This window comes from Athene cunicularia (assembly GCF_003259725.1).
Source record: "Athene cunicularia isolate RWA chromosome 17 unlocalized genomic scaffold, athCun1 chr17_part1, whole genome shotgun sequence".
In the NCBI taxonomy this organism is placed as follows: Eukaryota; Metazoa; Chordata; class Aves; order Strigiformes; family Strigidae; genus Athene; species Athene cunicularia.
In genome coordinates this window covers 6966370-6979811 of record NW_020799122.1, presented here as the reverse complement: position 1 = coordinate 6979811, position 13442 = coordinate 6966370, and the positions used below count along the sequence as shown (strand labels likewise).

The following is a 13442-nucleotide window of genomic DNA, read 5'->3' as shown; positions in this document are numbered from 1 at the left end:
GGCAGCTCTGAAATCCCTGCCCGGAATGGGTGGGAGGCATCAGGGCAAGCAGGTACCTCGGAGCGCTGGGTGGATGCTCAATGCTGAAGTGTGTTTTTCCCTTTGGTGACGTTGTGGCTGGCTAAAAGGAGGTCAGGGAGAAGGGTGTGAGGGGATGGAAGCAACGAAGGGGCAGGATTTGTGTTATTTTTGGGCTAAGGTTGGGATTTGAGCACTGACTTGACTAGAAAGTGGAAACATTGGCTTAATACTGCGGTGCAGCACCATAAATGTGCAGAAAAAGGCTATAGTCCTGCCCCAAATAAGGCCACAGCCTCCTGTACCCACAGGGAGCTCTTGCAGGATTGGGACTGGACCACGGGTGAGAGGTGGTCCCCAATCTCCCAGCTCCCTCCCAGCTGCAGGCTGGCACAGCTGGACAGCCACCCTCAGCACCGCGCCCGGCCCTCCGTGTGCTGTACTTCTGGCTGGTTCACATGTTTTTATTGTGCATGTTTTAAGAACCAATAAAAATACTAAAATCATGCAAAAGCCATATTAAGTTATAGAGCATAAAATACAGATTCGCTCAGACTCCGTCCCTGCTGTTTGCCAGCATGTCCCTGGGAACATGATGCCATTTTCTGGGTTTTGGTTTTTTTTAAAAAGAGTCAATAGAGCCAAGATTCCTGCTCATAATCACTTCTTTTTGGTTTTTTTTTACTGCAGAGTGCTATGTTTCCATCTACTATTTTAATGTGCTGGTTTGTATATCCTTATGTCTAAACTCGATCAGACATAGGTTCCAGATAGCACTGCCTCCTCTGCCAAACGCCTGCCCATTACCTAAGATATAGGCTGGTGTTCCTCGCTGAGGTAATTTAAAGATGGAAGTTCTTTGACAGAAGTACAAATAATTTTTATCTTCCCATTTTTTTCTTTGCGACTTTTATCCTACCTTCCCATGGAGAAAAGGTACAGGTATTAGTGGGATCTTCCTTAGATTTCTGCCAAGATAAAAAGTTTACAGCTCAGACATGCAAACTAGAGATAACTGCAGCCCCCTCCTTTCCAACTGCGGATTGGAAGTTGGAATATCATCAGCCCATCCTCTGCAAGACACGCCACAAAAGCCACCACAGGAACAGCCCACCACAAACATGTACAATGGACAGAGGTTTTTAAGGCTGATGGACAAAGATGATACAAATCTTGTCAGGGGAATATCCTGAAGGTATTCAGCCAGCACGGATGCCAAGGTTGCACGGTGACAAACTCCTGTCCAGGATTTGTGTGGTGGCGTGGACGTTGCCTGGGGAAGGTGTGGAGGCACTCGCGTTGCAGGGAGGAGGCGTGTTGGGTTTGGGTGTGCTGCAGATCCTGCGTGCTTACACATTACGCATGTTGCATATGGTTTTAATACATCTGATGTGATAGTGTTTCGCTGTCCAATACTCAGTTTAGATGGTTTTAAAGGGAACTTCATCTTTAGCTATTGCGTCTTCATTTGGTCTCTCCTGGTGTGACACCCAGGAGACCTTACCTCAGTGCTTCACTGCATTCCTGCCTGGATCCTCTGACTTTTCCCTGGGCTAGAGATGTTTGCTTCTGCGCCGATATTGTTGAGATATCCTGCTCATCTGCAAAGGGGACAGGGGAGTCGTTAATGCTTCTGTGCCATTACTGGCAGAGACACACACAAGGATCTGTCTAGTTACCTGTGCCAGCAAACTGCCCTCCACCTAGGAGCGTGTAGCTCATCTTCTGCTTCTGGAAGAGATTCATATCAGCTTGAGGAAGTTTCTGCTACACCTTGGCTTGGTTCTCTGTTGCCCTCTGCCTCAGCACTAGAGGGGACCCACAGAGATGTGCCCTCCACAAACAGCGATAGAATATGGAAAAACCCTTTTTGTCAGAAATCCCTGCAGCAACATCACTTCTTGAAGATTTTTCCTTAACACTAAGGGCATGTTTAGTCTTAATCTTTATTTTGCTTATGTCTAAAGGAACATGACACTTAAGTATCAAATGTCCTCTTGGCAAATGTAGGAAATGAGGTGCCTGATTGCTCTGAAATGATCTGCCTTTGTTGCTGGTACATTTTCAGTCCATTTTGCACATACTGGCCCGGGGCAAAGGCCTGGTGCTGGCAGCGCCCCGTGTAGCCTCAGAGCAGGTAGAAGCTGGGGAACTTGGCAGGGCGCGTACAAGCTCACACACCACGTGGCAACGAGCCAGCACAAGGGATGGAAAGAGATTAGCAGTTCTTCAGTCTCCATGGTCATAGAACTCCCTGGGAAACAGCAGATGAAAGGATGTCCTGGAGCACCTCTGCAGGTCCTAACGCTGGAGGAAGCATAAAGGATCTGTGCTGCCCTTCTGGATCATGCAGAAGAGAGATGTTCACCTGGCGATCAATTCCTGCAGCAGGGACACATCTGGCTTTACTGAGCAAGGTTTAATTTTCCAGAAAGCCATCCCGATGCTGATACAACATTACCGACTGAGCACAACCAAACTTCCCTTGGTGCTCAAGAAACATTTTTCAAAGATCGTTTGCTTTAACTTGGCTCAGCCATTTCCAGTATTAACATATCTGAAAAACGGTTTCCACTGTGGTTTTAAATCTCAAACAAAAGCAGCAGGGAGGCCCCAGCCGAGTCTCCAGGGGTAGTTTGTACATGTTTTAAAGCCAGTGGATTTCAGCAAACAAACCTGGCAACCGAGATGGTCCATGAGTCTCACAGCTGTGGCTGGCAGGACTCGAGGCAGCTGGAGATGAGATACACAAGTATCCTCTATCTTTTGGTCACTTTGTCCAAGTTCACAGTGCTCTATTTAATTCCAGTTCCCGTTCAGAAGAGGGATAGGCCAGTTGCCTCCCTGGTCACAAGAGACAAATCAGATCACCTTAACCGCTTAGCACAAAGCTGAGTGCGAGATCCACTTGACATTTCAAAAATCGCATCAGAGATGTTCTCCTTTCCTGAGCTGCTGCCTCACATATTAATTATCTCCTCCCAGTGGTTTCCATCTTCTTCTAATACAAATTTGTCACCTTCACTTGATCTTGACTCTCTTCTGGACTTGGCCATTTGACCTCTGGTTGGCTCATCTGAGCAGCAAAGAGCTGAAAATCTCTTTCCCTTGCAGAGCACCAGGGACTGTTTGGGCATCTCTGTTCAGAGGGACTGGCTGGAGATGCAGATCCTGGGGTAAACAGTGCAGGGAGCAGGAGTTGTCCACTGGAGATTCAGACTTTCTGTACAGGCAAGGCAGGACAAGGATATGTCTGTGCAGTTTGTGAGGAGACTGGAAGATACAATGGCCCGTCAAACCCTGACAAGGCGTCCATCAGCAATGCGAGTGTCATGGTGTAGTTTGCCAAAATAAAAACTGTCTGCTGACCTGTAAAGTGTATGAGAGGATAGTGCCACGGAGCCTGAAATACCCAAAGATCATTGTTGGAGAGTAATGCGTATTTACAAAGGATCTGACTGCCAGTCAATCCTGCTCTTCGCAACAGAGGGTGATAAGAGCCAAAGATTGAAGTCACCGGTATGCAGCCAGCAACCTGGACACGAGCAAGTGGACCCTGAGAGCAATCCCCTCCAAAAAAGCGCTCCTCTCTGCTGGTTCTTCTCTCCACCTACAGAAAATACGGCATTTCAGCCCTTCCCTCGGAGGACAACTGATCCACCGGTGGCTGCGCGAAAGGCCCAAGCCAGTTGGCAGGAGGGAGGTGGTGGGTTTCCAGCTGCACTCCATAGCTGTGCACTGTGGTTTTCGTAATGTGTTGGTTGTCATACAAGGCAGACATCTGATAGCAAGGTTTTTACAGTTCCAGGAAAGCAATTGGAGAGCCTGTAGGTAATGAAATACAACATGCTCTGAAACAAGAAAATCCCTCGTTGTTCAGCAAAACTGGGAGCCGAGTTCTTTTCTTTTTCCACTTCCTTTTTAACCTGAAATCCTATCTGCAGCGTCATTGAAGCCACGTCAGGACTGGGAAAGCTTTGAGCCAGACACTCCAATGATATAAATTGCCATAAACAATTACATCAGAGAAGATCTGGCTGCATGTGCCAGCCCTGCTGCACGGGGCAGATGTGCACCAGCAGACCAGAAGAGCTTTAAGGGCTGGTAAATCCTTTTGCTCTGATGTGACAAGGCCCAAAGTCCTTTTGTTTGCTCTCCAAGAGGATAGAGTGATGGAGCTGGGCTGGGGTGATCTGAGAAGGTTTTTCAAGGGAATTCACAGTGCTTTGAAAAGGATAAAGCCGGTATCCAGCCCAGTACAGAGCACTGGGTGAACTTGTGGGTCTTGGCTCCAGCGCTGCGGTCTCAGCCGCATCGCTCCCCAGAGCAGCAGCAGCAAGTCCACACAAGCTTTGGCTGGTGTCCCGAGGACAGCATCCTTCCCATCGTGTCCTTGTTTCTCCGTCATCTACAGGCTACAGTCCTGAAGCAAAAGAAGGACATGCTGGCCAGGGTGGACCTTCTGCTCCGAGGTAGTAGAGTTGCTCCAGAAACGGCACGCTGTGGTCACAGCTGAGATGGGGCTGGTTTCTGGGCTCTGTAATGCCAGGGTAGAGCAGGAGTTCATTCTCATCCAACACACTGTTCTGTTACAAAGTTGTCCAAACATCACTTACAGCAGAATTTGTCCCAGAGTGGTTTTTCGCTCTTTGTTCTTTTCTGTTTCCTGCCACTGAAAACATGATTCAAAGATTTTCTGCCACAAAGCGCCTCACTCTGCTGTCTCTGAATCCAGCCATTCACTCCGAACACATGAGCTCAGCGACAGCTGGCAACGCCACATCAGTTACATGGCATTCAGCTCCCTGAAAGCACTGAGGCTGCTGAGGGACAATCCTGGAATCACTTCTGGGTTTAACTTCTGCTGTCCATGCAGGAATCTATGTCTTTTTGATAATGTGCTGAGCTGTTGTTTCTTGGAAAAGCTTTACATGCCGTGGTCTACGGGCTATCTGTGAAGCTCTGACTTGGATGAAGTTACTTAAAGTCCCTCAACTGGAGGGTGAGGGGTTACCCTCTGACTGAGCAGTGGAAGGAGTGGAGAATACTGGGCTTGGTGTGCAGAGGAGGCCCTTGACAGTGTGTCAGTGGTAACAGGGAGCTCCTCACACCCTTAATCTAGGAAATGAGTATTGTTACTCCTCATGTTACCCTTAGATAATGCATTAGCTGTAGACACACAGAGTAGTAAAGTGGCTTGTCCGGGTTCATGCAGGAGGTCGGTCAGTGGTAGAAGGGGACTGGGAGCTCCCCAGCTCCACTCCTGTGCCCTGTGCAGTGACTCGGCACAGGCTGTATTGGCCCACAGGCCAGACACATCTCAATAGATGTTTCCCGAGACAGCTGTGCTTGCCCAAGGGCATGGCCCTGTGCTGCAGAGCTGAATGTCTCCTGGGCTTGTGCATGACGCACATCCCAACTACCCATTCCATAGTGGAGGAGGGGACACAACAGGACATGCTTTTCCTGCCCTACAGCCTGTCCTTTCCAGTAGCTGCTACATTAGCAGGGCCAGTTGCTATACTGGAGTCCAATTTCTATAGCTGAAGGTGCTTGCACTTGGCTATGGTGTGTCACTGTGTAATATCTTTGGAATATCCTTACTCATGTGGACCAGTATCCAGCAGAGCCAAGGCAGGTATTTGCCTTGCACCGAAAATCAAAGGCGAATAATGTTGCTCAGGAACGTAGTCAAACATGCTTAAACTCTTTGCTTTGAACAGGGCGAGAGCAAGGGCCAGGGCGAGTGCCTCTCCACATAGCTGCAGTCCCAGGTCTCTTTCCTTCCCTTTCTAGAGGGAATCCCCAGGCACTTCTGCCCTCAGCTGCAATCAGCTGCTTCTTTTGCTTTAATAATCAGTGCATCGCCGATGGCCCCAGGTTCAGCCTCTTCCGTGGAAGTCTAAACATCCTGTTTTATGGAGAGGTACATGGTGGACTTGTTGTTTGGGAGATTTTATTGAGGCAGGGAGCATTCCCCCTTGTCTGCTATTCTGGTACCCTGGGACTCAGCCCACCAAATCCATTGAAACCTTTGGAGTGGAACAGGGTTGCCTGTGAGCCCTGGGAATCCTGCAGGGAATCACAGAGTTCTCCCAGTCCCCAGGAACTGCTGCTTTGCAGCGACCAAGGTTGCTCCAGCAGCCGAGGGGCCGTTCACCCTTGCAGTGAGTCTGCTGCTCGGGAAGGCAGGCTGATCCCAGCTGGTCTTCATTTAGAGTTAATAGGAGTCAAAATGAGCCAGAATTTAAAATAAATCCCATTGACTTGGCACGGTTTCTTTCCTGACTCAGACGAAGGAGACGCACTTTTTGGGCAGTTACTCCAAGATTCCCCTCCTTATTGCAAGAGAGGATTTCATTCCCCTCCTCTTCCACAACCCCAGGGCATCTGTGTCCTTCAGAAGGAAGATATTAACTCTTAGTGTTTGGGGGAGGAAAAAAGAGCACAAGTAGTGCTCGTTAGTATAAATAGGAGTCATACTGCCCAAGTGCTCTGTCTATTCCTTTCTTCCCAGTTGTCAGCTTCCAGCTCTGGCTAATTCTTTGGAGCATTTTGGCGTCATCATGTATGAAAGCTTCACAGCTCAGTGGGGATGAGGACTTGCACTTTTCCTGCACTTCCCACCCACCCATCAAGACTTTTGGTGGCACTTTTGTCTCCCGTGCTTCCTTAGAGATGAGGAAATAGAGGCAAAGAGGATAAAAAAAGGGATTCCCAGAAACAACAAATTCAGGGCTACCAGACAAAACCAGAGCAACTCCGGGCACACAGCACTGCTCTGTACATGATTCTCTTTGCTGCCTTACACTGTGACTGCTTAGAAAATCCAAGTCAAATAGACCTCCTCATCCACAAACCCAGAAGTGGCATATTTCAGAGCAACATCTGTGTGCAGATAAGAATTTGCACTAAAGCAGAGAGTTCGGAATACAAGATTTTGGGTTGGATTCCACACTTGAAGCTGAGGAACTCAGCTGGAAGGGAAGTCATAGTGATACTAGCTGTAGTCTTTCCATCCGAGATCTTTTTATAGGATTTCCCCATCCCGCTTTTTTCTTTGCATTCAGCCAGCGAGCTCTACCTGCACTCATCACTCGGGTTTCCACAAGCAGGCCAAGAGCCCATTACTTCCCAGTGATCCCAGTGAAGCCCTCTGAACCTCACAGTACAATCAGGTCTTTCTTCTCAAGAACAGTTGAGTCTTTCTTCTTTCCCCATACTCATTCAGGAGCTGCTGCCCTGTCTCCTCCCCTTCCAAACTACTGCTAGGCAGAGTGATTATGAAATGTGTTTCTTATAAATCCGAAACATTTATGTCTTCAAATGCCCGGTCCCAATAATCCCACTAATTTCCTGAGTGCTTGTGAACTGTCCTCCATGGGGGGAGGCTTCTCTCGATCAAAGTTTATTAAGTAGGGGTTCTCATATGGAGACATTGCTGAGCGGTAGGAAATGATATAGGGCTTTTTCATTTCCCTTTAAATGAGCTTGCTGGCTGGGCCCTGAACAATATGGGCATGGTCATCCTATGGTTCATGCTTCCTACCTTTATTACTGCTTTAGCTTTTCTGCCCTGTCTATGTTCAGTGCCTCAAACTATCACCATTTTTTTTTCCTCATCACCATTGGCACTTTCTTTTCTTTACTCAGTAGCTGCATTCTGGTTCTTCTAGTTCTTCCTGCCTCGTTTTTGGTAGAGAGGAGTGACCTCAGACCTTCACTCAATGATACCCCAAAAAATTTGAAAATATGCTCCTGCTCCACAACAGTCCTGAGTAATCCTGAACCTGCCTGAGACAGGCTTTGGGAAGCTATCTCACCAGTATTGTGCCCTCCTGTGCCGTGCTGTAAGTCTTCAAGCAAAGCAGGATCTATCCTCTGAAGTGCCAAGAGCCACAGATCCCCTTGTGTCAAACCAGGACGGTGAGTCACGTCTCGGTAACCACTGCCCCGGATCCAGCGCGTGTAGCAGAGCATCACTGAACGCGGGGGAAGTTTAGGTCTGGGTTTTAACACTGTTTGCTGTTTGGCTCCATTTGGGGCATATCTCTCTGCAGTTCACTCAACTTCCTCATTTTGGTTTTCTGGATGTTTTTGTCATAACATAGATTTCAACTGTTGGTGTCTTGAGAATTTAAAGCTGGGCTGTTCATCTATTTGCTCCCAATAAACGTTAGTTCTGTGCCATGCAAGAGACCTGACTTTGCTGCCAAGGCCATCAGCAGCTGAAAGCCTCCTTTTTTCCTTAATCAATTTGCATTGGAAAATAAACCATCCAGCTTTTCCCTTAGGGGAATATCTAAGGCCATACTAAAAAAAAAACCCTTATAAAATTGGGTGCTTTCTGAAGCTGCCAATAAAATTTTAAACATGCTATATCTAAGATGATTTTTTTTTCTTTTCTTGGATATTTTGGCATACCTGAAGGCATGTGGCTTTGTAAAATTGCTGTTTTCCACTGTCCCTGGTCACAAATATCATCTTCTTCTGGAGGTACTTCTCTAGTGAAGAGTGCAGTATATAAACAGAAATCACCATTTAAAAATAATCCCACTCGCAGAAGAAGCTTGGAAAGAAGATTTGTTTTCTCAGCAAACCAGTAACCCAAAGCATACAACAAAATGTGTACAAACCCCGGCAATAAAAGCATCAAGTGTTTAGTGCCTTGGCACGCTAATCCAACTGATTTGAATCCAGCAAAAAGAACTTGGAATTAATTATTCTTATGTGTAGGCTTTTGTACATTTTCTGCCCCTCGTTGCTGTCTCTGCTGAAGTGTAGGAACCCTAGGAACTTCGCATTGCAGCGAAGGCGGTATCAAAAGGTGCTAGATTCCTGAGGTACTTTGGAGGCCCTGGATGAAGTTACTATCTCACTGAACTTTATTTTTATCCTTTTTTTTTTTTTTTCTTCCCCCTGTTCTGGCCCTGGTTTGTCCATTCCTGGACAGATGAGTCAGAAGAATGGAGAGAAAAAGGAGCTGACCTTTTTTGAAGGCTACCGAAGATGTTGCTGGGTTTGATATTGCCTGTGTTACACGTGACGTATGACGGTGACTGTACAAACCACTGCGTATGTGCCCTGTGAATGTCTGGGATTGCAGAAAGCAGCAACCACATCTGGAACATCACATGTAGAGATATTGCATATCTAGGAACCCCAGACAAGTGTAAAACTGCCTCTGAATTCATCTGGGCAAAATTCCTGCGCAGTTGAAGAAAGCACATCCAGGAAAATCAGACATATGGTAGGCTTCCCGCTCACCAGTAGAGCTCTGCTGGCCAAAGTCCTAGAAAGCATGCTGGTAGAACACAAAATATCCTTTGCTGATAGAGCTTACTCCATTCGAGGAGGTGATTCAGGCTTCAAGATCCAAGCCACGTCTGCTGATGGTGTGGCCAGCACAGTTTGACCCATTTATTTATACCAGCAAAGCTTTTAACCAGCAGACGAGAGCTAACAACAGTGAGGGAGGCTCAAAGGAAGATCTCTGTGGTTTACTGCAAGTGACAGCTGGTCTCACTATCACTGACAAGAGTTTGAGAGGCTGCCAATTTTTTTTTCTCCAGCAATGAAGAAGGAGCCACACCCCAGCTGGAGGACCCAGGAGAGCCTTCTGGAGTAGATGAACATCACTGCTCCGTGAGGCCAGTGATTCATAAGGGGACAAGCCGGTGCAGGGAGTTTACTGGAGCCCATATCTGTGGGCTCCACCAGACTCCACCAACAGGGAAAGCCAAGCTGAAGGAACCCAGAGAAAATTGAGACCTTGTTTGAACATGGCAGAGTCTCCTATGGATCAAGTTTATTTTTGTGAGCAGGGATTGAACTGTCAAAGTTGGGTTTATGTTTTGGGTTTTTTCCCTCTCCCATATGACTCTAGCCCTATATCTGCACTTCATGACTGTGGGTACAAGCATGGACTTGAATGCTGGCAGATGTTAGGAGCAGCGTGGAAATTTTGTTTCTCAACTGAGAAGACTGAAGGCCTGAACCCATCTTCTCAAAAAGCAAAGACATTTCCCAGAGCAGGGTAGAACAAAGTTTCAGTCATTGCTTCCATGGGAGGTGTATCTAGGTGGGGAGAATCAGGCTGTACTTCAAACTCTCCTGAAGTAGCTGTGAGAGCCTCGTGACCTCACCTGTGAGCGGGGTCCGTCTGCCCTGAACAATGATATAAGGGTACATCTCATCGATGCACTGGCGTCTGCATTTTTTACAGACAGTGTAACACAACCTCATCCTAGGGCTGGAACAGTAACATGGAAGCATAATATTTGTTTCAAGAGCTGTTATAGCACAGCAATTCAGGAGCACATCTAAACGCACAAAATGACTCTTCTGGAGGAGATCAAGGGCTTGGCCATCACTGGGGCCAGGAAAAGATTTAGCTTAAAATGGGCTTTCTCACATTTGCAAGAAACCTCTATTGCCCATGCTTCCAAAAGATCTTAGTGCACAGTCCGGGGAGACTGATGGAAAAACACTATGCAACTAATTTGAAACCCCAGTTGTGTCTTTATTTGTTCACATTTTGACAGTAAACTTTTGCGAGTGGTTCCACTGTTCATTCTCCAAATTTTCAAGCCACTAATCATCACGGTATTGCTGCAGGACAGGGTCTGTGAGCATTATCGCTGCTCTGCTACGCACATCGTGACCGATACATGAGGAAGCTGAGGGACCTGGTACCAGGTCCAGTGGTGAGCTAGCTGCAGAGCTGGGTGGGGATGGCCATTTCCCAGCCTGATGCTTTCATTGGTGAGGATTTCTCTGTAGTCCTGTCAGAAGTGTAAATCACGTGGGTGACACTGTGCAGGCTTTGGCACCCACAATTCATCATGTATTGCGGCTGCTCGGCGTCTGTGGGAAAATAATTCCAACAGTGATCTCTTGGAAAGTGGCAGCAAAAAATAGCAAACAAAAGCCCTGAGTAGTACGGAAGAGACAACAGAACAGGGCTCGGGTACTCCTCGGCGGGGACCTGTCCTTTTGTGAAGCTGTAACAGTGTTGGCAGGGTGGGCTCTTGAAATGTTTGACTTAGGTAAAATGGAGCTATTCCCTTTGGGGAAATGAAGAACTGGCACAGTTCTTTAGGGCTATAATAAGTCTGAATTGCTCCTTTGTGTTAAGAGCAGGCACTTATGAGGCCCATGTTTCAGATCAGAGTGAAAACCCTCCGATATGGCTAGCTTTATAAGTTGCTTTTGTTCGGCTGAGACTGCAACATCACCGGTGGTGAAAATTATACCTTGTTAACTGGGAGGCAGGAGAGCAGAGGGAGAGATGCCGTGCGGGTGTGTAGATGCTGTTGAAATGTTTGTCACAATTGCCAAAAAGAATGAGTTATTTTCTTCAGTAATACTTTTGCTTCTGTCAAATCCAAAATATGTTGTCTGCCTTGCAGCCAACAGGGTCAAACACTGAAAAAAATTAACTCCCTGGGCTCCCTAAGGAGAGTGTGCTATACTTAGTCACTTCTCACAGCTAATTTCTGCTGTGTGCATGCAAGGAGGGGCGGCGGGCTCTTCTGCCTGTGAGGCACCCACGCGAGGTGCCCGAAGGAGGCCAGTGTTTCTGTTTCTCATTGCTGTGGCTCCCACCCAAAACTTTGCATCCCACTCCATTTCTAGATGCCTGATCGGTATATTGTGATTTCTATGTGCTCCGTGTTGCAGTAGTAATGCAAATAGAGGGAAAGGGTTTGTGCTGTGAGTAGGAAGCTGTGCATGGCAGGTAGACAGAAAACGAAACCACTGCCTGTTTTTTACGAGGTAAACATCAGGAGAATTGCTGTTGACGCAGTGGTCCCACTGCCAGTATCCTAAAACCATATAAAAAGCATTGATATCCAGTTCAGTGCCACAGTAGATGGTGAAAGACACAACTCTTTTTGCAAAGCAGTGGTGCACAGATGGCAGCTCTGTCTGCAGACCAGAGGAAATGTTTTGTGGGGGCCAAGGTAAATGTGTTTTCCACATCTCCGCCCTTTCTGTAGCAGTGAGTGGGTAGGTACCATTTTTCAATTCAGCAGGTGCTGTCTTCAAGGAGCACTTCTGAGATGTCTCCTTTGCATCCTTGAGGACAGATGGACCCATCAGATGGCAGTTTTTCCATCACCCACCTGTCTTTGACATGTGATTTGAAGATGAAAAATATCACATTTCAGTCATGTTGCCCTGTAGTCACCTGAGCACAGACATCTTTCCACCTTTAAGCAATGAGGTTTCCTTCTCCATGTGTTGGAGCAGGTCAAGAACAAACTCAGCCATGGTCTGGCTGTAGTGCCTGTGGATCATGGCCTTGCCTGCGTGACTTCCTAGAGTCCTTGTTGGCTCCTGTGGGAATAGGATAGGACGGGTGAGGACACTGTCAGGGTTGAGTATACCAGGGAAGCGGCACAGGAGTGGCTGGTTGGGATGGGACTTCTTTGCTTTCCCATTCCAACAGCTTGTTTTGCTCTCCTAGGGACCAGAAGGGAAACCAGGAAAACAAGGGGAAAAGGGCAAGCCTGGCCAGAAGGTAGGAGCATCTCCTGTTGATAACATCTACTCCTCCGGATCTCCCTTTCTTTGCTCATCTGTGATATTTATCTGTAGAAGCAGTTTTGTCCTACATTAACGTCAGTGCTTTTGTTCTGCAGGGCAGCAAGGGCTACCAGGGGCAGCTCGGCGAGACAGGATCTCCAGGGAAGGAGGGGCCGAAGGGGAACCAAGGCCCTAAAGGATCCCGAGGTACCCTGGGACCTATGGTGAGAAGAGCTCTGCAAATGGTTGAACACAACATGTAGAAATGTGTAGAGTGATGGGAACGGGCCTGAATGAAGCAGAAAGCCCAGCAGAGGCTGCAGAGCCCAGACACTGAAATTATATTAGATGGGTTTAATTGACCAAAACAGTTTACCACTTGCTCTGGGCAGCACAGGAGAGACTCCACAGTGGTGATTGTGTTGGTGCCCTGTGAATCCAGCTCACGTTGCATCGTTGCGGTTCTTCGCAGCTCCCCAGATGGGCTGAAATATTGGGGATTTTTCTTGAAAAGGGAGTGAGCTGATAAGCTATTTTTGCTAACATCTTTTCCTTTGAGACTGCACACTCATGGCAAGAGCTGCTTCCAAGTCAAACTGTGTTGTTATAAGGAACTCTGGCTGGGACTTCTGCCCTGTTTCTACACCCACTCTTGATCTACTTATCTAAAACACTTGCAGTAAGAAGAAATACAACATGGGAAAGGGTTTGACTTGGGGACTGAAGGTGAGGCTTTCAGAGAGAACAATAGTATGGCAGAGAGGAAAGAAAGTTAATTTGCTTTAGGCGCATAAGACAAATGCCTTGGGACAGCAGTGGTAAGTAATAAGTATCTCATGATGAACTGCAGGCTGGTAAGGAAACTTCTTGCACTGTATTTGGTAGAACTTAGT

General features: G+C 47.3%; 1 protein-coding gene across 3 annotated transcripts in view; it reads left to right on the top strand.

The window, feature by feature from the left end:
* Positions 1 to 13442, top strand: part of LOC113486516 (collagen alpha-1(XXVII) chain-like) — a 162012-nt gene that overhangs the window by 125625 nt on the left and 22945 nt on the right. For all 3 annotated transcript variants that reach the window (XM_026860526.1, XM_026860525.1, XM_026860524.1), the window contains 2 exons: positions 12491 to 12544; positions 12666 to 12773. In XM_026860526.1, the coding sequence (XP_026716327.1) occupies positions 12491 to 12544; positions 12666 to 12773 (162 nt within the window). The remainder of the gene's footprint in view (positions 1 to 12490; positions 12545 to 12665; positions 12774 to 13442) is intronic.